We start from the raw sequence: 25729 nt of genomic DNA, 5'->3' as shown, positions 1-25729 counted from the left end.
CTAGCCTTCCCCTATGAGTGTTTTCCTTTTTGTGTTCTACTTCTATCTCTAGGTGTCTTGTTTAACTGGTCCTCAATATAGAAACATAATTTCTATTTGATGCATTTATTGAAGAGCATTTCATTTTTTTCTAGTCTTTATTTAGAAATCAAACAAGTACATTAGGATTCCAGAAGTTCTGGTCCATGTACATTTTAAATCATTACACTTACTGGTTAAATAAATATTCATATTACAAGTAGAAGAGTGATTATCAAAGGGTAGAAATAGAACACAGAACTTCAAATAAGTATGGGGTAAATAAAAGAATGGATAAGCCACCTGAAGGCAAGAAAGAAGAAAACAAATGAAACAAAGAAAAAGGCTGCCAAGAAAAAAAAAATCCCCACAAAATAAGGTGATAGAGGGGCGCCTGGGTGGCTCAGTCAGTTGAGCGTCCAACTTCGGCTCAGGTCACGATCTCATGGGTCCCGTGAGTTCGAGCCCCGCGTGGGGCTCTGGGCTGATGGCTCAGAGCCTGGAGCCTGCTTCCGATTCTGTGTCTCCCTCTCTCTCTCTGCCCCTCCCCCGTTCATGCTCTGTCTCTCTCTGTCCCAAAAATAAATAAATGTTAAAAAAAAAAAAATTAAAAAAAAAATAAGGTGATAGAAGTAAGTCTGAACAGATCAGGATTTCTCAGTCTCACCACTATGGACATTTTGGGGCAAGTGGTTACTTCTTCTGGAGGATTGTTCTGAGCATTGCAGAATGTTTAGCCACATTCTTGGTTTCTACCTACTAGATGCCAGTAGCACCATACAAGTTGTGACAACCAAAATGCCTCCAGACACTGACAAATGTCCTCTGGGAGACAAAATATTCCCCAGTTGAGAGCCCTTGAAATGGAGCAATTATTGTAATAAATATCATTGAATTAAAACTTTCCTGTTAAAAAAGAGAGACTCTCATACTGCTCAAAACAACAAAATTCCACTTAAGATACACCAAAAACATGATGATGACACAAAAGAGTTAAAATTAAGAGTATAGAAATATATAGAGGCAGAGCCCTAACCAAGATAATTGCACTTTAATTACATTAACATTAGAAAATATATTTTAAGGCAAAAAAGAACTATTTAGAGTAAAGGGCATATTATTCAAAAAAGGAATAATTTACTAGGAAGATAATAATCCTAAGCCTAGTCATAATGAACAGCATAGTTTCACAAGATATGATGGGAAAAATTCTGGAATTTCAAAGAGAAACTGGGAATCATAGTGAAATCAAGAGTCAGATAGATGCTCAAATGACTGAGCCACCCAGACGCCCCAATTTCTATAACATAATTATGTTATAAACAATACAAAGATAGCTCCTCCAGATCCTAAATGCTTTCAAACTAAAAAAAATGTACTTTTCTTTTTTTCAGGGCTTTTCTAATCATCCTTTTTATTTATTCTTTTTTTTATTATTTAAATTTTAGTTAACATAAAATGTGTACTTTTAAAATTGAAAGGGCTGCATATTAAAACTTGTGAGAAAAACTAACATAGAATATTATAATTCAGAGCAAGCATTACTTCTGGGGAAGAGGGAAAGGATCCTGTGAGGGAGTATGAAAGGATAATGGGAGTCTGGTATTATTTTAGTTCTTGATTTGGGCTCATAAGTACAGTTAATTTTTGATAATATCTAGTTGTACAATTTTGATTTGTACAAAAAAAAAAACCCTATGGGGTGCAGCTAAGGCAATTCTTAGAGGTAAGTATATCCCTTTTAAATGGGTATAATAGTAAATATAAAATATTGAAAATTCATGCGCCAAGCATTGAACTCAAACATTCAACTGGGAGAGCAAATACTTCACAATTTCTTAATAATGAAGAAATTTCCTAGTGAAAAATATTGATATAGCAGAAGAGATTAAAGGAAACATCAAAGTTAAGATTCACGAGCCTAGGGTGCCTGGGTGGCTCAGCAGCTTAAGTGTCGCACTCTTGGTTTCCACTCAGGTCGTGATCTCACAGTTCGTGGGTTCCAGCTCGCACTGGGCTCTGGGCTGACAGCATGTCTTCTGCTTGGGATTCACTCCCTCTGCCCATCCCCTGTGCGCGCAGGCTCTCTCACACTCTCTCAAAATAAATAAATAAATAAATAAATAAATAAATAAATAAATAAATAGATAGATAGATAGATAAATAAATAAATAAAATAAAAGAATGCCTCAAAAAAAAAAAAAGATTCACAAGCTTGTTTACAATCCCTTTATAGCAGATCCTTTTTGACATATTACCTATTCGTATGGAAATAGGATGTAACAGTATGTATTGTGTAAGTCCTTTAAAAACTGGAAATGATTCTTCTAAGTCACAGCATGCGAACCACATGGCATTATGCAGCCAGGGAACTTCAGGCTTAGGTGGGCGTTCCTATTAGAAGACAGAATGAAAATGAGCAATAAGTCACAAAGACAACCACAAAATATACTTTCACCTTGTCCAAGTGAAAAAGCAAGCTTCAGTTGCATGTTAAAAATAACCATTTGCTGAGGCCAAGTAGTAATAGGTGCTGAATCAATTCTACCTGTACACCTTTGCCCAGAAGTGCAGCTGGGGAAAGCTTTCCAGGTTGACATTTACAAGAAGCAGTTGATCTGGTGAAGGGTTAAAATTAAATCTGTGAAGTCGACTTCTAGCCTGTTCCCCAACATGTTGCACCAGTCTCTCCCCACTCCCCAAATATTATGATTTTATTCCCCTCAAGACTAGTTTTCAGATCTGATTCCCAGATGTTCTCACCTCTAGGAGACGGGGAAAGCTGAGTAGTATAGCAATATCAGTAGCAAGACAGGTGATGATCTCATTTCAGCAGGGCTGAGTGTATGTTATGTCCAATTATTATTTCCTATATCCCTAGAAACTTCTGGGAAAGGTATTATGCCATCTGGAAGTATTCCCTGAAGGTGGGTAAGCAGTTTTATTTTATTTTATTTTATTTTATTTTATTTTATTTTATTTTATTTTATTTTGTTTTGTTTTGTTTTATTTTATTTCACTTTGTTTTATTTTACTTTACTTTACTTTACTTTAATTTAATTTTATCCTGAAGGTGGGTAAGCAGTTTTAAAAGAGAGAAACAGCTGTGATTATAGACTGAAACTAATTCTTTGAAAATTCATGAACATTCGCCTGAGGTTCTATACTACATTTTAAAATAAGTTTATTTATTTATTTTTGAGAGAGAGAGCGAGAGAGCAGGGGAGGGGCAGAGAGAGAGAGGGAGAGAGAGAGAATCCCAAGCAGGCTCTGCACTGTCAGTGCAGAGCCCAATATGGGGCTTGAACTCATGAACCGTGAGATCATGACCTGAGACGAAATCAACAGTTGGGACGTTTAACCAACTAAGCCACCCAGGTGCCCCTATACTACATTTTTAAGTAGCTTTATTGAGATACAATTCACTCATTTAGAGCATACAATCCCATGTATTTTAGTAAATTCACAGGTTGGTGCAACCATCACCACAGTGAATTTTACAACATTTCATCTCTTCAAAAAAACCCCCAGGTATTCTTTAGCTATTACCCTTCTATCTGCCCCTGGCCCCAGCCTAAACAACCACTAAACTGCTTTCTGTCTCCATAGATTTGCCTGTTCTGGACACTTCATATAAATCAAATTTTATAACATGTGGTATTTTGTGACTGACTTCTTTTGCTTATTAGTTTAGTGTCTTGAAGATTTTACTCATGTCATGGTTTGTGTCAGTACTTCATTCCTCTTTATGACCAAGTAATATTCTGTTGTTATGAATAGACCACATTTTGTTTATTCACTCACCAGGTGATGGACATTTGGGTTATTTCCACCTTCTTGGCTACTATGAATAATGCTGCTATGAATATTCACGTCTAAGTTTTTTGTGTGGACATGTTTTCATTTCTCATACATACCCAGGAGTTGAACTGCTGGATTATACACTAATTCTATGTTTTGTCTGAGGAGCTCCCAGACTGTTTTCCAAAGCAGCTGCACCAGTTTTGACTCCAGGCAGCAGTGTATGAGGGTTTTTCCACATCCTCACCGACACTTGCTATTATCTGTCTTTTTGATTCCAGCCATTCTAGTGTGGATGAATGGTATGTCCTTAAGGTTTTGATTTGCATTTCCCTGATGAATAATGATGTTGAACATCTTTTCACATGCTTATGTATATCTTCCTTGGAGAAATATTTATTCAGGTCCTTTGCCTATTTTTAAATTGGGTCATTTGTCTTTTTATTGTGGAGATGTAAGAGTTCTTTATGTATTCTAGATACAAATCCTTTATCGGCTATGATTTGCAAGTATTTTCTCCCACTCTGTGGGGTTGTCTTTTCATTTTTTTTTTCATTTTTTTAATGTTTATTTATTTTTGAGAGAAAGGCAGAGCATAAGTGGGGGAGGGGCAGAGAGAGAGGGAGACAGAATCTGAAGCAGGCTCCAGACTCTGAGCTGTCAGCGCAGAGCCCGATGCGGGGCTCGAACTCACGGACCGCGAGATCATGACTTGAGCTGAAGTCTGGCACTTAACCAACTAAGCCACCCAGGTGCCCCAGTGTTTTCATTTTTCTAATAGTGTCCTTTGAAACAAAAGCATGTTTATTTTTGATAAAGTCCAATTTACCTATTTTTTTCTTTTTGTGCTCATGTTTTTGATATCAGATCTAAGGATCCATTGTGAAATATGCAGTTATGAAAATTTACTCCTACGTCCTCTTACAAGAGTTTTGGTTATTACATTTAGGGTTTTGGTATGTTTCAAGTTATATATGGTGTGATTTAAGGGTCCAGTTTCACTATTTTGCATGTGGCTGTCCAGTTGGCCCACACCATTTGTTGAAAAGACTTCTTTTCCCAATGAATTGGCTTGGCACCCTTGCCAAAAATCAGCGACTACAGACACATGGTTTTATTTCTGGACTCTCAAATTTGATTTCATTTATCCATTTGTCCATCTTTGTGCTGGTGTCATACAGTCTTGGTTATTGCCGCTTTGCAGTAAGCTTTGGGATCTGGATTCTTTGTAATTCCATATGAGCTTTACAATAAGCTTGTCAATTTTTGCACAGAAGTCAGTTGGGATTCTGATGCGGATTGCACTGCATCTGTAGATCATTTTGGGGAATGTTGCCATCCTAACCGTATTATGTCTCCAATCCACGAATGTAGGAATTTTCCCACTTATTTAGGTCCTCTAAGGTCTTTCAACATGTTTTGTAGTTCAGAGCATAAGTTTGAACTTCTTTTGTTAAATTTATTTCTAAGTATTTTATTCTTTCGGTTGCTATTATAAATTGACTTTTTTCCTAATTTCATTTTTCATATTGTTCATTGCAAGCATATACAAGAAATACAAATTTATTTTGTATGTTGATCTTGTATCCTGCAACCTTCCTGAACTCATTTATTAATTCTAATACTTAAGTCTTTTTTTAAGCAGGTTCCTTAGTATTTTCTATATACAAAATCATGTCATCTGTAAATAGATATATTTTTACCTCTTCCTTTCTAATCTGGATGCCTTTTATTTCATTTACTCGCCTAATTGGCAAGAATCACCAGTACAATGTTGAGAAGAAGTGGTTAGAGCAGATATCCTTGTGTTGTTTCTGATCCTAGGGAGAATGCATCCAGGCTTCCACCATTAAGTATGTTGTTAGTGTTGGTTTTGGTCCATGCCCTTTACCTAGTTGAGGGAGTTCTCTTCCATTAATAGTTTGTTGAGTGTTTTTATGATAAAAAGATATTGGGTTTTGTCAAATGCTTTATTCTGTGTCTACTAAGATGATCATGTAGTTTGCTTTTGTATTCTATTGATTTTATTGATATATAGCATTTATGATAAAAATGGGAAATACTAGTATTAAAATATGAGTAACTAAATAAAGTGACTAGATAAAAGATGTCCTCCAAACACATTTCTAAAAAAAAATCAGTCAAGAATCATTCTAATTTCCTCGTGGTAGAGGAAAAGAAAGTTTAATAAAAAACTTTTGAGAAGTTTCTTAAGATGATTTCTAATTTTAAGTTTTGTGTTTTTGTCTTTCTTTTACTTTAGAGAGAGAGAGCATGAGTGGGGGAGAGGGGCAGAGGGAGAGGGAGAGAGAGAGAGAGAGAGAGAGAGAGAGAGAGAGAGAGAGAGAATCTTTTTTTAAGATTTTTATTTATTTAATTTGAGAGAGAGAGTGCATAAGCAAAGGAGGGGCAGAGAGAGAGGGAGAGAGAATCCCAGGCAGGCCCTGCACTGAGCCTGGGGCTTGAACCTATGAACCATGAGATCATGACCTGAGCTGAAACTGAGAGTCGGACGCTCAACTGACTGAGCCACCCAGGCACCCCGAGAGAGAGAGAATCTTAAGCAGGCTCCATGCTGAGCATGGAGCCTGATGTGGGGCTTGATCCCATGATCCTGGGATCATGACCTGAGCCAAAATCAAGAGTCAGATGCTCAACTGACTGAGCCATCCAGGCACCCCCAATTGTAAGTTTTGTGTTTGATGCTATTTAAACATATTTTATATTTCTTTTCAAAATATGTTGTTCATGAGAAGTAGCAGGTGGTACTGGAATGGATATGGGCTTTAGAAACTTAGACATAGGTTTGAATGAGACTCTGTCATGCATTAGTTATCTGATTCTGGAAAGTTCTTTAACTTTTTCAAGCCTCTGCTAGAGAAAACTGTAAACAAGGCTGTTAACAGAGTGCCATGAGGAAAGAAAGACAATAATGCACTGGGAAGGCCTGGCTGAGTGACTAATAGTCAGCAGTAGAGTGAAGTGGGCAAGAGTGCAAGCTCTACAGACTGACTGTGAGAGTTCCAGTGCTGGTTCCAAATCCTATTAAGTATGTGAACATGACAAATTAATCTCTCTGTGCTTAATTGTCTATCTGAAGGCTGGAGACAAAATTAGGAACTCACATTAAGAGGAATACTAAGAGGAATAAATTAGCTGATATACATAAAACACAAAGCAAGCCCTCTGTGTGTATTAACAGTGATTATGAAGTTAAGATAGCATTAAGAAAGCATTAATAGAATATGAATGCATGCAAGATGGGTGGGGAGTGGGGAGGAAGGACCTCTGGTGGAGAGGTCTTGTCTGGGTTTGTCCTGGGAGCGTAGGGCACTGAAAGTCAAATAAAAAAAGCATGAAGTTCAACCTCCCATCAATACACTGAGGCTCAAACACTGGCAAACAGGTGCAGATGTCATGTCTGCAGGGACCAAGGGTGGGGCTCAAGATTGGGAGGATAGAGCTAAGAATTTAAAGTGGGGTTAAGATGGAACTTCAGTCAAGAGTTGTGGGGGCATGGCTCACTTCTGTGGCTGACCAGGTGTGTAGTATGGAGGTGACATAGTCCAGCTGAAGGGGCTGGAGAAAGTTCCATAGAAAGATGAATGCAAAGAAGGCAAGTGCAGCAGAACTCGTATTACGGTATTGCAGGTGACAGTCCAGTTATATTACGTCCTGTGCTTTATAATGAAAGCTGTGTCCAGGGAAGAGAGAGTCATGATTGCCCAAACAGTATTTCCAAATCTATGAGTTACAACATTATTGAATTTTAACTCTTCATATTTGTAAGATGGTCAACTTTTCAAAACATGATCACATCTACTAGTTCATTGGTTACTCCCCGCATCCCAGGACACCGCTGCATAGAAATTGCATAGACATTGCTGAGTGACAGCCTGGCCCATTAGACCCTCAGTGCCCACATCGCTGGGCCACACAACCAAATGTATAACCTTCAGCCACTACAGAGCATTGGTAGGTGCTTGTGGGCTCCAGTTAGAATAACATTTACAACCCAAACGTGAAACACATACCTTTTCTAATCCTGCAGAACCTCGGAGAAAGAAATTCCACTCGGCATCAGTTAGGCTTTCTTGCTGACGCATGATCTCTACACACAGCATAAAGCTGTAGATGAGTTTATGTTGCTCAAAGAGTCCTCTGGAAACATTGACGTAAGCGGTTAGAAGTGTTTGTTCCAGGAGTATTTCCATGCGCTGCTCTAGATCGTCTGACTTTACAGATGTTTCAATTGTTGTATTGAACAACTGTGTGAAAGAGAGCTCTATCAATGTCTTGGATTTAATTCAATTCCTGTAAAGAAAAAAAAAATCCCTGCTCCTCACTCCCGCCCTTCTTGGCCCTGTATTTTGTGAGTCAGTAGCAGCACAGGAGACGAATAATGTACTATGAAAAAGCCAGAATTCATCCCAAATTGATAAGTGATATTTATTTTCTGCATTCTCCTTTGTTCCCCCCACCCCATCTTTCAGCAATGAACCACTGCCAAACACCTAACAATATTCAAAAAGGCATCATCTTGATGTGGGGCAGAAAACTGGAAAATGGAGGTGAGCTGGCAGAACCAGTTTTTTCATGTCCTTAACTCAAATTTGATAATCATTTTGGGGTGAGAGATGTAAGGGCAAGGGAAGGTCATGTGCACTTCTTGGCACTTCTCCAACATAATTGTTAGGATGTGGGAAGAATGTGCTAGAATCTTCTCTGAAATTTAAGGGAAAGCCCTTGTTAACTCTCCCCAAAGTTTGGTCGACAAAGGGGAATGGAGTTGTTACTGTAAAACACTTAGAAGAAAAGAGGATGGAGCTTTCTTTAACAACCTAATGAGAAACAGAGAAGTTAAAATCCAGTGGAGATGTGATGTTTAGTGCCAAAATAAAACACAGTGAATCTTGATACACCCTAAATAATTTCAACGTGACATGCAGTTATGAATGGCTTTGGGAGATGATGCCCAGGCCAGTTTGGTCACGTACAAATATGTTTAGGGTCTCTAGTTTCCCTTCTAAACAGAAAAACCCCAGTGCATTGATGATTCATCCCATAGCCCTTTTTCTGTCAGCCTGAGATATTCTCAGAGCATCTTCATTTTTATTTCCTGAAGGAGATTTTAAAACCTTGAAAAGCATGAATTCCAAAACCTCCAAAACCATTATGAAAGTCATTTAGGTGGAATTCAAGGATTTTCTCATCCTGTGACCTTGCTTAGTTTAATACCTGCCAACGAAAGGAAGGAAGCAGAGACATGAGAACAGCAAAGCCCTGTCTTTAGAAGCTGAGATCTGACCCCAGAACAAATGGTTTTTAAGGCTGCTAAAGCAAATGCACATCTTGTGGGAAGAGAGCCCAGGCACGTCTAAACAACATGCCTCTCATTTCTTCCAATTATTCATTTCCATTCTCTCCTGCAGCTCCTCTTGCTGCTGGACCCTTAACTATAACCTGAATTAGACACTTAGAGGCAAAACCAAGTTCGGTCTAATGTCATAAAAATTCAACTGCTCTTTTGTGGAGGGATGGAAACAGACTCTTTATTCATGAAACACTAATTACGTAGCAGCACGGTGGGGAGGCAGGGATGGCTGAGGCTTCATTTCTGCCTTCTGGGAGGTCAGAGACCAGTAGGTTAGAGAAACCCACCACCCAAGGCAATGTGGAGGAACTGCCAAATAAGACATAGCGAATGTTTTCGGTAAAAGACTGGTGCAAATTTTTTGCTACCCTTCCCACTGACAAGCAGAGTCTAAATGGGTTAGTCGAGGAGGTCAAGAGTAAATCTTTCCTTTCTTCCTCTACAGTTTTCTGTGCATGCTGAGCACTTGAGTGTTGAGAAGACATGGCAGGTGGGTTGCTCTTGAACCAAAAGACTGAACCCAAACTCCTAGAGGGTTTTACCTGATAAATAGACTCATGATTTGTCTGAGTCAAAAACGTAACTCAATGGGGTTTAAAGGGAAACCAAAGACATAGATTTCACAGACAAAACAATGTACTTACCTGTTTAAAATATTTTAATGAATACTGATACATAGGATCTATTTCTGAGAGGCTTGCAATAACAAAGTACATAACAGAGCCTTGAGTGGCTACTGGACGATACTTCTCACGAGCAACATTTATCATCAGTTCAGTGGACTCAGCTTCCTTTAGCCTGATTTTAATGGCACCTGAAGTGATCTGAATAAAGATACAAAAACAAGTTCTTAGGTTCCATTTTTTAAAAAAATGGTGGGATTTTTGGCATATACCCAATTAGGTCTAGGACAGAAATAAGGATATGGTGACTTAGTGATTACAATAATAGAATAACTGAATCTCAGGACCAAGCTAACCACTGTCCTTCCAGAGAGGGGGGTAGGCAAATGGGAACAGCTGACAAAACCAGAGCAGCACTTCTCTGAGATTCAAATCTGACGTGTTTCTGAAAGGGACACCTGACAGAGTACTCCCAGATGCTTCTTGATTTCCCCCTGAGCAGTCCTGAAATGATGCAGGGTTCACATAACAGAAGAAGGTATGAGGGGAGAAGGGGCATCCATGAAACTGCCCCAAAGAGGGGGGTGGAGAGAGGCTGGAAGGAAGTGGTGTCATATCCCATTCTGGAATAACAAGGAAGACTAGCATTCTTTCTTTCCCTAGCGTTCATAGGTGTGAGGAACATAAGGAAACCTGGGGATAGTAGCTGTTGTTTGGGAAGGATTATAACCTAAGTAAGTTGGAGATATTTTCAAGGTCTTTGCTGTTCTTTGCTGTTCTGTTTCAGGTTAGTGGTTCTGGAGAGCCTTTTGGCCAATGGGTTTTCTAAGATTCCCTTCTCTGTCTCCCTCAGTCTCTCTATATTGCTATCTGTCTTTGTCGTCTTCTCTCAACCCCCATTTTTTTCAGCTGTGGATATCCCTGGGTTGGGAGGTTTGTGTCTAGAAAGTCAAAGAGTCTAGGGCAGGGACTAGAAAAATCACTATGTGAACTGCTGTTTAGTATTTGCTCTATTGACAGGAGAGCTAAAAGGGGGTCTAACAGGCTTTCTGTCTAGACCCCACTGCCCAACGGAAACCTAATGTGAGCCACATATATAATTCTGTCTTTTCTCAGTTTATTAAAAGTAAAAATAAACAAGTGAAATGTATTTTAACAATAATTTTATTTAGCCCAATATAACCCAAAGTATGTTGATTATAGCAGCATAAAATCCATGTAAAATTACCGAGATATTTTTACTTTTTTTTTTTTTTTTTAGATTAAGTCTTCGAAATCTGGTATGTAACAACACATCTTAATTCAGGTTAGCAACATTTCAGGGGCTCAATATCCACATGTGGCTAGTGGTTAAATTAATTCTAGACTGTCCACCCCTGTCCTCCAGGAAAGGGAAGGGAGGGACTCAGCTTTTTCCAGAAACCAAAGGCTCAAACTCTCTCTCTGTGTTGACCCCTTAGGAACCTGAGCGGACAAGAAAGAGCAGGGCTGCATGGGAAGCCTCAAGCTCAGTACTGGATTCAACTAGAACATTTACATATGAGTAGAAAGAAGGAAGTTGATATGGAAGCAGTTGGATCAAGGAGACCTACCTGCAAACAATTCTTTATTTTTGGGGGAGCTCGAGGCCCTGATAATGAAGACTCCACCAGGGCTAAAGAGAAAACAAAGTGGACTATTTTCTTCTTTTTGCCAGAGAGTATTAGAATTGTTTGTATATATTTCAGTTGAGTTTAGTAACTACCTATAGGTATTATGCCCAAGAGACTTGAGGTCTCAGCAGTAATCAGGGAATATGATACATATTTTAAAATGAAGGGTCTGGGAGGTGCCTGGCTGGCTCAGTTGGGGGAGCATGTGACTTTTGATCTTGGCTTCATGGGTTTGAGCCCCATGTTGGGTGTAGAGATTACTAAAAATACACGAATAATAAACAAACTTTAAAAAATGAAATAAATTGAGGGCTTTGGGAGGTTAGGGGAGTATAAAGTACAGGCAAGAAATGGCAGGAAACGTGGCCCAGGAATAATCGGTCCTACCTCTGCCCTGTAGAAAGGATATCTGTAAGGCAACTCCCTGCAGACACAGAAAGAAACCAGCTTACAGAGAAAGAAGGCAGTCAGAACACATGTATCTACCTTACTCCCTATTGAAACCACAACAAAATTATAGTAAAGGGATTTTTAAAAACAGTGCAAACTCACAAAGATAGGAAGAATGGAAGAGGAAATGTCAATACAATTTGAGAACCAGAAAGCAGAGAGTAGAATGGTAAATGACTTAGCAGACCCAGGAAAACAGTTTCCTAGGCTGCAAAGGGGAAAGCCAAGAAGTCACTCAATTTGTAAAATACAAATCCCCTTCAAAGGCTTAAGAGGCGTCCAAACACTGGAAGGGGGAAGGGCCTAAAATAAGCATTGGTTGATAGACTCCCAAGTCATCTCCCCACCACCAGTCAGGGGATTGCCCTTAACCCCACTCTGACTGGAAAATAGAGGTTTCATCCCTGGGGAAATTAAAAGAGAGGCTTAACAAAATTTTTTTTTGATGTTTATTTATTTTGGGGGGGGGGGCAGAGAGAGAGAGAGAGAGACACAGAATCCGAAGCAGACTGTCTGTGCTGACAGCTCAAAGTCCGACATGGGGCTTGAACTCATAGAGGGTGAGGTCATGACTTGAGCTGAAGTCGGACACTTAACTGACTGAGCCACCCAGGCACCCCTAAAAGAGAGGATTTTTTGATGGAAGGAAGCCAGGCACAATTGAGGCCCTGGTTCCGCAATGAAAACAGAGATTTGGTAAGTGTATACATGCTGAAGGGTGACGCCCTAGCCCTTCTCTCCTTAGCCCCTGCAATACTCGCAGCCAGAACTTCGTATTTCTAGGCAATGTAAACATTGGATGTTTAACTATAATCAGGATAGAACTACGGTGGGAGGCTGGGGGATGGGAGGAAAGGGTTGTGGGGGGGTATGGGTGTGGTAGAGGTATAGACAACCGTGAATGTATAAAAGAAAAACTCAAGAAGTAGCAATATGAGTCTATTATTTGAGGAAAAGATGTAAAACTCCAAATAACCAAAACAAAAAAGAGATGAATGTAGCTGTCTTTATGGAGGAAGTCGTGGGGGGGGGGTGGGGGTGGGGGTGGGGCACACCAAGAAGGCAGGGAATCCTATCACAAACCTTGTACAAATAGCACATTCTTTAAGCAATTTGTGTGTAAAGTTTTGATGGCAAAAAATAAATGGGTTAACCACCAACTTCCAGAAGCTAAAAACCCGAGGAAGAATGAACGGCAAGAGGATAAAGAGACTGACAAAGAGAGGAAAGAAATGGGAGTGCCAGAATTACTTGTTTGTTGTTTGAATACGGAGATCGTAAAGAGACTGTAGGATGTAAAGCAGTAAACCATTTCTGATGTCAGTGAAAGACAAAGAACGTACCTTCTGTACTCCCTGTCAAAGGGTTTTTAAAGTAAATTATTTTCTGTTTCTCACGAATGGATGAAAATCATTTTACAGGCTATATTCTCAGTATACTTTTAAAATTGTGGTTTGAATCTGCCAAACAATTCAGTGCAAGATTATGCGTTTAATGTAGAACTTCATCTTACTAGCAAGACATTTTTACTGAACACCAGTTATACGCGAAGCACCATGGTGAGCCCTTGGAGAAGGAGTATCAAGCTGAACTATTTGCCGATTCGACACCAAATTGAACAGCCTAACACGAGAGATGAGACATGTAATTAGATCATGGTGACATAAGGTAAACAGTGTCAAGTGCTATAAAAGAGAGTCGGATGAGTCGCTACTGGTGTTCTAAGGAGGAAGAGATTAATTCCAGTTGGGGATACCAGGGAGGCTTCCTGAAGGGGTGACATTAATGTGAATATAATTGTTTTTCCTTTCAATTTACACCTTGTCCCGGTTCTTTACATGCTTTGTTTTAAAAATGCAGACAAGATGAGAGAAGCTATTGTGTACAGTTTCCCTCCTCTTCCACTGGGGGGTGAGGGACCCTGCCAGTGGGACACACTCTGGTGCTACCCCAGCAGCCCAGGTGCGGCTGCCATTCTTGCTGAAAAGACTTTGCAGAATCCTCAAAAGCTGCAGGTGTAACTTTTGCAGCAACACATTTTTTTAAATGTTTTTATTTATTTTTGAGAGACAGAGAGAGACAGAGTGTGAGCCGGGGAGGAGCAGAGGGAGAGGGAGACAGAATCCAAAGCAGCTGTGCTGACAGCTCAGAGCCCGACGCAGGGCTCCAACTCGTGGACCGCGAGATCATGACCTGAGCTGAAGTCGGATGCTTAACCGACAGAGCCATCCAGGCACCCAAAAAACCAAGACACTTTCTATAAATACTCAAAATATTTTACTTGCCTTTGAATCCTGGAGTGTGTCAATAAGTTCTTCATTGTCCAGAATATTTCCTTCAGATGTAAAGAGCATTTTCAGGATTTTCTCTTCGATAGTTTTCAGCTGGTTTTTATCAGTGTTTATTCTCACAATGAGCTTGATTCTTTGTTCTTCCAACTCGGGTTTCTCAAGTCGTACCACATCACTGGAACCAAGGTTTGAATGCTTAAGTTATGACTTTATTATTGCCCTAAAGTTGCTTCTCTTTTTCTTTGCTACTTAGCTGAGTACTAATGCTACTAGCCATGTCCTAATGCACAAGGCCCCTCTTTTGCTGGGTTTATACAGTGGCTATTCACTGAATAACATGTTAGTTGTGATTCTTTAGCTTGTATTTCAAAACTGACACCCTACCACAGTCCCCATGGCTTCTGCTCATCTTCTCTCACCTGCTCAGTGCATGATCTTTCTAATCATTCAATTTCTGTTTCTAATGCTTGCTTGTACCAGGCTGAATATGGTGCCTGGAATATTCTTTTTATGGGAGATGCTGAAATTTCACCACCTCCATGAAACGAGTCTTAATGGTGTCTAATAAAGGGGCCTTACCTCCAGCTCTGCCCCTGCCCAGACATGGGAACTTATGTCTCCCTTTATTTGTCCATGCATAATTTGCTCCCAGCCCCCTGTTTGTAGGAGCTCATCTTCATTAAGCATCACTATGTGCCAGGCCCCCTGCTCAGAGTTTTATGTGGATTCTCTCTTTTAATCTTTCGAATGCTCCTTTGAGGTAGGCACTGTGGTTACCACCCCAGCTTGCAGATGAGGGAACAGACCCTAGTGGGTCACTTTCTGAGGTCATGTGAGTATGAGAGGCAGGGCTGGGCTTGTAGCTGGCTTCGCTGACTCCAGGGCACATGCTATCACCCACTAGGATGAACTGCCTCATAGAATAACCCACTGTTCATTTGATACGTACATACTGAATTCAGAAACTTTAAAAATTACAATATGGACACCATAAGAAATAATCATCTCAAATTCATTTGTTCAAATAACTTTTTCAGAAGAGAGGGGTATACAATATAACCTGGAGATTTTGTACTCCATGACCAAGTCTCAACATTTTCCCTTCTCTGAGCACTTCGCTTGTCTCAGACAGAGTAATGTGTTGACAGCTGGTCACGCAACTAAGCTTAACTTTTCACGGGAATACACTGGTATGAGAGTGTTCAGCCATGTCCTTATAACATGTCCTTAAAATATGGTGAAATGCCCTTTGTCTGCCTAGCAGAAGTTAAGCAAGTTAGCAGTTGGCAGGATAAATTCTTAAAATAAACAAGGAAAACAACACTTAAACTCAGTGATAATAGTAATCAATCAGGATGATCTTGACTCCGTTTTTTAAAAAAATTTTTTTAATGTATGTTTATTTTTGAGAGAGAGAGAGAGATAGACAGACAGAGTGCAAGCAGGGGAGGAGCAGACAGAGAAGGAGACACAGAATCTGAAGCAGGCTCCAGGCTCTGAGCTCTGAGCTGTCAGCACAGAGCTTGATGTGGGGCTTGAACCCACAAATCTTGAGATCATGACCTGAGCTAAAGTCGGATGCTTAACCGACTGAGCCAGCCAGCTTGACTCCATTTTGACTTGACTTGATGAATTTGACTTGATTTTTTTTTGAACATGGGTCAAATTATATTTTCCTGTAATGTATGTACACACACACACACACACACACACACACACACACACTCACATACATATATACACATATATCCTCATATACACATATAAAATTCATTGTTAAGTAATATCAATATTATTATTTCAATAAATATTAAATGTTTTTTGTCTCCTAAGCCTCTTGGCTAATTCTGACAATTAATCAATAATTCATAATCTCATTTTTGGGAAATGGAGACGAATTACAGAGTATACACTGAAGGAGGGTATTTCATTTTTTTGAGGTGGACAAATGCAGGTAAAACTGTACAGTAAGAAAACACCTAGAGACAAGTAAAAATAGGAAAGATCTATTTGGGAGTAGCGTTCTTCCCCACAGGTGCGGAGCAATGCATCTCTAGGAGCCACAGGACGACTGACTTCATTCACTTGTCCAGGACTGGAAAGCCCAGCAGAGGAGAAGAGGCCGGGCTGGGCTGCAGGCCTGGCCCAAACTGTGGCTGAGAATTAGGGGCACTTTCCTGACCTCCTTGAGAAGACTGTGGACAAGCGTGGCAGCTGCAAAAGTGACAGGAGATACAGAACCTGGCCATTTCCTACCCTCTTTATGACTGAGGACTCATGACTGCTGCTTCCACACATTAAAATGTTTTCTTTGTCAAAATTTCTACAAAATATTAGCAAACCTTTGCTCCCCCCACCCCCGCTTTTTTCTTTACCTTAACAGCTGATCCTCCAGACCTGATTTGGTTACAGTGAAATTGATGATGGTGACTTTAATGCATACCTGGAAGAGAAGTATAGGTTTACATAAAAATGCTTAAATTCATACAAATAAAATAAGAAGTGCTTTCTTTAGTGGAAATGGCCCATTTTTACCCAACTGGATGTATCTCAGGTCTAACTGTGAACATACCCACCCACCCACAAACCCACCAAGCATATCGTGTCTTACAAAAATCCTAATACGGTTTTCCCTGCAGTGTAAGTGACAGTCTTGTTCGTTACAGGCCACAGATCTTAGAATCCTACATGGTGCTTTAAGGAAAGGTGAGCCAGCAAAGGGTTAGAAAGGTTGGGTTCTGATTCTGGGTGCCGCTTTCGTGTGTGTTGGGCAAGCCGCTCATCCATGCTGAGCTTCGGTTCCTAATACTTAAAAAGTGGGATGCTAATAGTTACAAGTCATAGGGTAACTGCGAAGACCAAATGAGATAATAAAATCACTTAGGCGTAGTGACTTGTGCATAGTTTGTGCTTGTTAAAACGAAGCTATTATTGATATTAAATAGAGCTTTACACATTATATGTCATCATAACATTTCAATAAAAAATTATTGCTATAATATTACTTGAGTAAGTTAACAGCTAAAGAAAAAAAGTGTTTGAATGTCCTGTATGTTACATGCTATCCTTATCTAATCTAAGCAAATCCTGAAGTAAGCTTTCTCTCCACTTGGGGCTCCAGAACACGGGATCACTGGCCCACAGCCGCAGAGCTAGTGTTGGGTAAGGTGTGCGATGCTCCCTCCCAAAAGTTAAATGCGTGCGGAGGCTGTATGTTGGCACAGTGGTCGCTTCTCTGCACTTTACAGTGGCACTTGGGACACGGGCTCTGGCAGCGGCTGTGTGAATGAAACCCCTCAAGGCTGACAAGGAAAGGCCTACCTGGGCTTTTGGCGGCATTTCCCTCCTCTTACTCAACAAGTGTGCCAGTTTCATGTCACCTGAGTGTGTTCAGTAACAGGCCGCTGTGACAAATTCAGTAACTGAGGTGAACATGGCACTGTCTGGAGGGTTTATGCAAGGATTTTATTGTTAGGGGACCGGGGTGAAGGAGTAAGTTCCCATTTGTGAAGCTGCTTCCCTAACTGCTCTGTCGGAGAAGGGGAGAGGCACCAGGCTGGGGGGGACCCTGCAGCGTGTGTGGCTGTGCCTGGAGCTGTGGCAGTGTGGAGGGATGGCAGGGGTGGAGCGAGCCCTTGGAGCCCTTTGTGGGAAGGGAGAGGAGGCCCAGCTGTCTTCATTTCTGCTGCAGCTGCCTTGGGCTCTGCAGCACCAGAGTAAGGGTACTTCTGGATCCTGTCGTGGCTCAGGGACGTTTGTATGGAAGTGAAGTGCACACAGACCCCCTCAAGGTCTAAGGGCATGAGGGAGGACAACATGCTCCCCGCTCCAGAACTCTAAGTACAGACACCCTGGATGTTTGAGTCCTGACTCTCCAAAGTGCCAGTCACCAGATGTTTCCAGCAGGCAACTTCTTTATTTGGGGCTGTATGCCAAGGGTATTTGCACATGTAAACACAGGCATGTCCCCCCTCCCCACAGACTCTCAGTGAAGCCCTGGTTCATTTATGAGCCACCACAAGAGGGGCACAAATGGCCTTGAGCTGAAGGAGGGAGAAGAATGGTTAGAAGGCAATGCTTCCCTGTGTTGTGCAAGCAGCTGTGGGCAGGGAGGGAGAAGGTGACAGTGCTGCAGAGGTGCAGAGGGCAGCACACCGGGCAGTGGGCAGGGTGGCAGACAGGGGAGCAGCGCCTAGGGACCAGGTGGGGAGAGCTTGAGTCCAGCTGAATGGCGAGCAGAAGGGCAACGGGAATCAGAATCAGGACTCAGAAGGGAAGCAAGAGTGGAGGACAGTGGAAGGAAGGGGAGTGGCAGAGCAGAGGGGGAGGACAGAGCTGGGAGGACCCAGCAAATGTCAGACACCCTCACACATAATAGTCCGCTCAGGCTGGGAATTCCAGACCTGCAGCTCATACCTCGGGCAGGTAGTGGGGATTTGGCAGTTTGGTTGTCATGTAGAACCTGAAGTTTTTGTCGTAGTCAATGTCTGAGTCTCCGAGGCGAATGAGCAGCCGCCCACCGCTCATGAAAGTCTGCTTCAAAAGAATGGGTTCTAGAGCTGGATCCAAGGTTTCTCTAAGCTTAAAAGTTAAAACACGAAAAACAAGCCATTAAAATGGATGGCATCAACCTTTCCAAGTTCCTTAGGCCTCAAAATCTACTTTGAATGAGTCACTTTTCAGGGGCCGGATAGATATTTCTTACTGTATGCTCGCCTAAGAAAGTAAGAGCATGTGAAGGCAATACAGCTGTTTAGACTAACTGTGCCATTCATCCCCATAAGGAAGAATCCAAGAAAGGAGGGTCTCTGCAGGTGGTCTTCCACGGGACCCAGACAAATGATGTGTTCACTTTTGTGGCTGTTCTAAGGCAAGAGATAGCAGTCTACCACCCGCAGGCCAAATCTCACCCTCTGTGGCTTGTTTTTCTTTTTTTTTTTTTTGTTTTTGTTTTGTTTTTTTTTAATGGCGCTTAAGCTAAAAATTTTCACCCTGTTAGAGGGTTATAAAAACAAAACTCTAAAACCAAACCAAAATGAAGAAGACTATTTGAATGATGTTTGCAGAGACTGTATGTGGCCATCTCCCCAAAACTAAAATGTCTGGCTCTGTACAGAAAAAGTTTGTGGACCTCTATTCTGTATGATAGTTACTTTCTTTCCCTCAAAGCAGATTTGATGGTTGGTAAGAACCTGGGCATGCAGACACTGCTCTCGGACCCCACGACAAACATCTTTACGTCAGGATGTATGTGGTAGGGGCCCATGGCCTAGGAGCTGTCAAAATTTGATTGTAATCCACAGTTAACAAATCCATTTCATACTGTGACATGATGCCCAAGGATGTACGTTTTCTTAAAACAAAAGTTTATGAGATAAAATTTCCCTTACTACCCATGATACAATTTTGTGCTCTTAAAAATCTATCCTATTTCATTAAAAAATGCTGGTTGAGATCGGCTAACCTGATTGCACACCCACGGAGGGGTGAAGACAAAGTTGGAATATTCCACCTTACAAATGTAGAAAGCAGCTAGGTGCATAAGGCTAATGATTCCAAGTCACAGAAAGCAGGAAGGGCCTGGTCAGAGTATCCTGTTCTAGCTGGCGTGCTGACCAAGGGACCACCCCCTGCTCCCCAAAGCACTCAGCTACAGTTACAAGGCTCTGCTGTTCAGTGGCAGAACATTATTGAAAGTCTTTTGTCCCTTGCCATGAGAGAAGAAATTCCCCAAGGGCTTCCTGTGTTACCAGGTAAACTGGGGTTTAAGAATCCAGTTTGGGGCTAACATAACTGCATCAACGATTTTGGGAGACTTTGCCCTCCCCTGTAACTTCAGGGTTTGAGTGAGGGCCTAGGACCCATTACAGAACCCTCCTGTGTTGGCCAAGGCCAGAAGGGTAGAAAATGATATTTACACCCATTGGAGTGTTTTGTTGGCTTCACATCTTCAGCGTGTGTGGGTGGACAGTCCCTGATGGCCTGATGGCATTACTGTGTTGCACTTCCATGGCAGTCAACCATCAAGGGCTGCAGTGAGGTTTAAGAATCAGCAGTGTCAGAAAACAGAGCCCATCCCACTTAACACCAAAACATTGTCTGGAATCAGAAAAATCATTCAGTCAACAGATTGCTCCCCATGTGATAGTATATGGTTTCGTAGGCAAAGCAATTGGTTTGACCAATTTGCCAATGGAACTGACTGGCATTTCCAGGGCAATGCAAGTGTGACCTGTGTAGGATTTCAGATATGGTCTATAAGTTGGGGACTAACCCAAGAAAAGTGAAAAGCAAACCTCTTCCAGTAAGACAGGTAAACCAAGTCGGATTGAATTTTCAAGGGTACGCAAGAAATTAGTATCCGTAAGCTTAATGATCTTTAAACCACTTTTGCTTTCCTTGTTCCTTATCCAACGGTTTGCCTGTATGAGAAAGCACAGAGCAGGATATTTGACTTAGAGTTTTATAAATGACTAGAAAGCGGAAGTTTTTAGACTAAAGTTTAGAAATTTTGCTCAACCTGGAAACAGGTTTGAAAGATAAAAAAAAGAAAAGAAAAGAAAAGAAAAATACTATCCTGCCCCCTACAAATAAAAATGCCCTTTAAACTGCAGTGTTTTGGACTCTTCCTTTCATTCAAATTTGGAACAAATGAAGAACAGACACATCTAGGGGAAAAGTCCATCCCTGAGGTATTCAAGCTTGTCTTCCTTGTTCTGACAACAGTTCCCTTTCCTAAACTCCACTTAGAACAGTATGATCCATGGACTTAGGAGTCAGATAATGGGATTCTGTAAATTCCAGGCAGGCTTGCAGTAAAATCTATCCTACCCTGCCTTCATCCTGATTCTTCAGACCTCTTAGGAACAAGGACTCTATAGGAATGAATTTCTGCTCCCATAGAAACCAGAAAACGAATGGTCAACCCCCTAAACAAAGCCAATCAAAATCAAGTATGTAGAGCAGCTGGACTCTTCCCCTTCCCCTTCTGCCAACCCAAGATGAGGAACTTGGACTTGAAGTCTTCCAAATTCCCTTCTAGATCTAAACCCCCAAAATCTTGCAAGAGTGTTCAAGTCCACTTTTAGAATTTGGAACAGACAGCACAACATTAAGCGGAGGTGGGAGGCTGCTCTTCATCTGAAGCATTTGTTACACACCTGATCCTGGGGGTCAATCATCAAAGGCCATCGTCTCCCTTCAGTAACCAAAATGCCATTTTCTGTTGATATCATGTCACGGGGCAGCCCATCAGTGTTCCACTGCCGTATTTTGTAGGGATCACCAAGAATGTTAATGAGACTGAAGGAAGGATTGATTGGGATCTCCAGAGACAGACAGTCCTGGATCCAGTATTCTATAAGCTGTGGGAGGAAGAAAGGTTACTTGTACAGAGTCAGGAACACTCAGTAAATGAGGATACACACAACATGTCACGGTTAAAAGTAAGTTCTACCGGTTTCCACATGCATCCTGGCATCAAAGCACAGGACACAAGAAGAAGACCGACAATCAGGAGACCTGGGGCCTAGAACTATACCATAAACTAGCTGTGGCTTTGAGCACGTCACTCCCCTTGTCTGAACCTCAGTTTTCTCAGGTATAAACGACAAATGTTGTCACAGTAGTCTTCAACCAGGGGTGTACTGTCCCCTTGGGAGAGTCTGAAAGCATGTGAAAAAGTTGGAGTTATCACAATGGCTAGTATCATAATGCTACTAGCAATTAGAAGATGGGGCAGAGGGTTGTTAGCATGCTACCTCCTTCCATGAGTGGGACAGTCGAAAAGCATCATTGGCACCACCCACATGGTACCAGATGACCCCTGAGCTCCTGTGGAATCTACGGTCCTACACTGATTAGGTTTTAGAACCCACGGACAAGGGTGAAACCTTTATAGGAAGGCATTTCATAAACATGGCCTGAAAATCTCTCCAAATAATTTAGTTTCCTGCTCCTTCCCATTGCCTAGCCCATTGTAGCAGTCGTGCCTGTTCAGAATACTTCATCCTGGCTGACTTTCCATGCTGCTTCTGACCATGAAGGGAGGTATCTCCCTGCCCCTCTCTTTTCCCCCCAGGTTCTTGAGCTATTAAGGAAGTGATGACTAACTTTCTAAGGAGAAAAGGAAAGGAAGGAATGTGTTCAGGAAATCCTAGGGGTAAACCATTGCTGGCTGACGGGGGAGGTGGAGGGCTGTGGAGTGTGTAAGTTTCCAACATGGAGAACCTTCACAGTGGAGGGCCCCCTATAAAATCAGAAAAATGATCCCCCCAACTCTGCCTCTGCCAGTTTCAGCTGCTTCTCACCTCCCAGAAAGGGAGTTTACTCACCGATTGCCTATACTGGGCTGTGAAGGCCCCATAATAGGCTACACAAGCTGCTGCTATAAACACATTCCCAATGATATTTGATATCTCCTCATTGAATTTCTGGATGCTTTCTTCCCATCGAACTTGCTCATCTTCTAGCGCAGCCGTCAGCTTTCCTGCACGTATCAGACGTGCTTTTGTCAGGGCCATAGTTTTTGCTAGAAAATTTTAAGAAAATCAACTTATGTTATTCAGTATTTTCCTAAAATATAAGATGTTTATTCACCTGCTTTTGTTTATAGTGGCATTGTCAATACATGTCTATGAAACCTCACACCAATTCAGCATTATTTTCCATTTCAGGGCCAAGTCCAAGTTTGCCTCTTCTAAGCAAAGAGATCCTTTTCATTACTCCATTACTCTGGCTGAAGATGGCTCTCTCTGTGTCAGCGTAGTATTTCTCTTCAGGATCAAATTCATATGTTGCTTGTGTTATAATGTAACATGTCCCAACAAGCCTTCCATACAGGAGCTGAACGGATACAATATATGCAGTTCTTCTAATTTTGCACTAGAAGGGCCAGTGCAGTACATCGAGGGCAAATACGTCCTCTATGTTGGGTGGAAGCTGAGATCTAACTACCCAAAAACTCCTTCTATTTTTAAAAATCAGGCATTTCCTGGGACGCCTGGGTGGCTCAGTCAGTTAAGTGTCTTGACTTCGGCTCAGGTCGTGATCTCGCGGCTCATGGGTTTGAGCCCTGCGTCAGGCTCTGTGCTGACAGCTCAGAGCCTGGAGCCCGCTTTGGATTCTGTGTCTTTGTCTCTCTCTGCCTCTCCCCCGCTTGCCCTCTGTCTCTCTCAAAAATATATAAACATTAAAAAAGATTCTTTAAAAAATAAAAAAAGCAGGCATCTCCTGACGAACATAAATTTTATGTTACTTACCCAGACTTTCTTTCTCGTTCACCCCTTTGTCATATTTGTCTTGTAAGGCCTGTATTTGATCTTCCACTTTTTTTAGCAAGGCTTGCTTTTCTCTCAGAGTAGCCATTGTGATATCAAGTTCAGCCTAATAAAATTAAGTAAATATTTAAAATGAAAATCCAAGGTCTCCAAAGAAGGTAAAATTTGTCCATTTATAATAGATTCTTAAAAAAATAGGATTTGTGTTCTCTTTTTTGTGTCTCAAAAGATTTGATATGTATACAAAGTTAAAACAAATATAAAACGAAATATATGAGTGGAAGTAAACAGAACCAAACCAAAACCCAATAAAATAAATCATCGAAGGAATAGAGAAACAGATGAACTGCTGTACTTTAACCTCCAAGCATTTGAGATTAACTAGTTAATACAATGGATTAACTTTAAATGATGAAATGAATGAAATATTCACACAACAGGGAAAACTAATCTTTCCTGAATAGTTCTCTAGAGCTGGGTCTGCAAACCAGATTCAGCCTGCTGCCCGTTTTTATACAGTTAGCAAGCTCAGATTGGTTTTACATTTTTAAATGGTTGGGGGAAAATTAAAAGAAGAACATTTCATGACAGATGATAACTGTATAAACTCAATTCCTGGGTGTATAAATAAAGCGACATAGGAACACAGCCATGCTTACTCATGTATGTGTTATTGATGGCTGTTTCTGTGCTGCAACTGCAGAGTTCAGTAATTGCAACAGAGACCACATAGCAGCAAAACTTACAACATCTCCTATCTGTATCTTCATAGAAAAATTGGCTGCCCCAGCTCTGTAGCCATGGTCCTTTCAGTAACCTGCTCCATCAATGAGCATTCTTCGTTCTGCTTGGGACCTCACATCCAACTGTAGCTTAAGCAGGTTTTAGAACCTCAGATGACACCATAGAGTTGGGGGGGGGGTAGTATTAGCAAATGCAACACAAAGCATCAGATGCTAGAGCTGAATGGCACCTCAAAAATACCATCAGACTGATGATATGAATATACTAAGGACTCATTTTTCTTCTATGCTGCGGAAGGGCTGATTTTAGAGGTCATTCCTGAAAAAATAATCTTCACCAGCTATTTTTTACAACAAAAACTAATTTTCAAGAGCACTGTTGTCTATATTGTGTAAAGTCACAGGAGCTAGAATGATTAATGATTATGGCCTTTAATTCTATTAAATATTACAACACAAATAATATACCTGTGCAGCACGGAGTTTTTGTCTCTTTGGTTCGACTTCTTTGACTACCCTAGAGTATAGATCCATCGCTCTTACCCACATGCACATGGATTTACATGCTTTGGACACTTTCTCTACTTTTTCAGGCACAAAATCAGGATTGTTAATATACTTCTGAAGTTTTGCCAATATCTGAGGCTTTATATTTTCCTTATCATATTCTAGAAGTCTTCTTAGAAAGTTAGAGTCACCAAGAAGTTGCTTTGCTGTTGGCCAATCAGGTCTGAAAGACAGACATGATGTTAATAGCACTGTAATAAAGTGATTTAAGAACAAAAGAAATGTGTTCTTCTGAGAACACTAAGATATTATCCTAATTAGTGGGTAGTTTTAATCTCCATACTCTAATTCCAGTAATTGGTAGTTAAGTATACCACAATTCCTGGTGAGACAGTAATTGGTTGACTCATGTTTCAAACAACCCAGTTTTCGTAGAGAAAAGAATGATCAAATCATAGTTTTAGAAATGTAAGACATTATGGAAATAATAGTTTTATTCTTACAATGCCCTGGCACTCACATTCTTTTTACCTCATTTGCCTTAGTTTAGACCCTTAAAATCTCTTGCCAGGACACTACAATCACCTTCTAAATGGTTTTATGTCTCTCAGCCAAACTTGCCCCTTGTGAGCTTTTGCCAAGTTGGTCTTTCTCACAAGAAAATCCAATCATGTCGAAAATATTCAATGGTTCTCAGTCCCCTCTGGTTGGAGCTGTTCATCCATGCTTTGAAGAACTCCCAGGCCCTACTGAGGTGCTGGCCAGAGAGTGAGCAGGGAAGCTGGGCGGGGGTCCTCTGGGTCCTCTACCCTTGCTTGGTCGGTTTTACATAGAAATATTTCTTACAATTTTTATTGGAAAAAATGTGTATTAGTAAAGAAGGTTTGAAAACTACCTATCTTCAGGTTGAAATACAAGACCTTGCATGATGCAATCACTGTCTCAGTCCATTCCATGAGCATCAAATGTCCCTGAGCTCTCTCCATGGTCTC

At 41.1% G+C, this 25729-nt stretch overlaps 1 protein-coding gene across 1 annotated transcript in view; it reads right to left on the bottom strand.

Moving 5' to 3' along the window:
- Positions 1-25729, bottom strand: part of DNAH6 (dynein axonemal heavy chain 6) — a 242664-nt gene that overhangs the window by 44424 nt on the left and 172511 nt on the right. The window contains exons 52-62 of the mRNA XM_042981846.1: positions 24699-24960; positions 23470-23593; positions 22543-22739; positions 21370-21573; positions 20506-20631; positions 18626-18790; positions 16585-16652; positions 14204-14384; positions 9838-10017; positions 7854-8087; positions 2277-2412 (exon numbers count right to left, since the gene is read on the bottom strand). Coding sequence (XP_042837780.1) covers positions 2277-2412; positions 7854-8087; positions 9838-10017; positions 14204-14384; positions 16585-16652; positions 18626-18790; positions 20506-20631; positions 21370-21573; positions 22543-22739; positions 23470-23593; positions 24699-24960 — 1877 coding nt within the window. The remainder of the gene's footprint in view (positions 1-2276; positions 2413-7853; positions 8088-9837; positions 10018-14203; positions 14385-16584; positions 16653-18625; positions 18791-20505; positions 20632-21369; positions 21574-22542; positions 22740-23469; positions 23594-24698; positions 24961-25729) is intronic.

Source organism: Panthera tigris, chromosome A3 (genome assembly GCF_018350195.1).
Source record: "Panthera tigris isolate Pti1 chromosome A3, P.tigris_Pti1_mat1.1, whole genome shotgun sequence".
NCBI classification, from domain to species: domain Eukaryota; kingdom Metazoa; phylum Chordata; class Mammalia; order Carnivora; family Felidae; genus Panthera; species Panthera tigris.
This window is presented reverse-complemented; position numbering and strand designations above follow the sequence as displayed.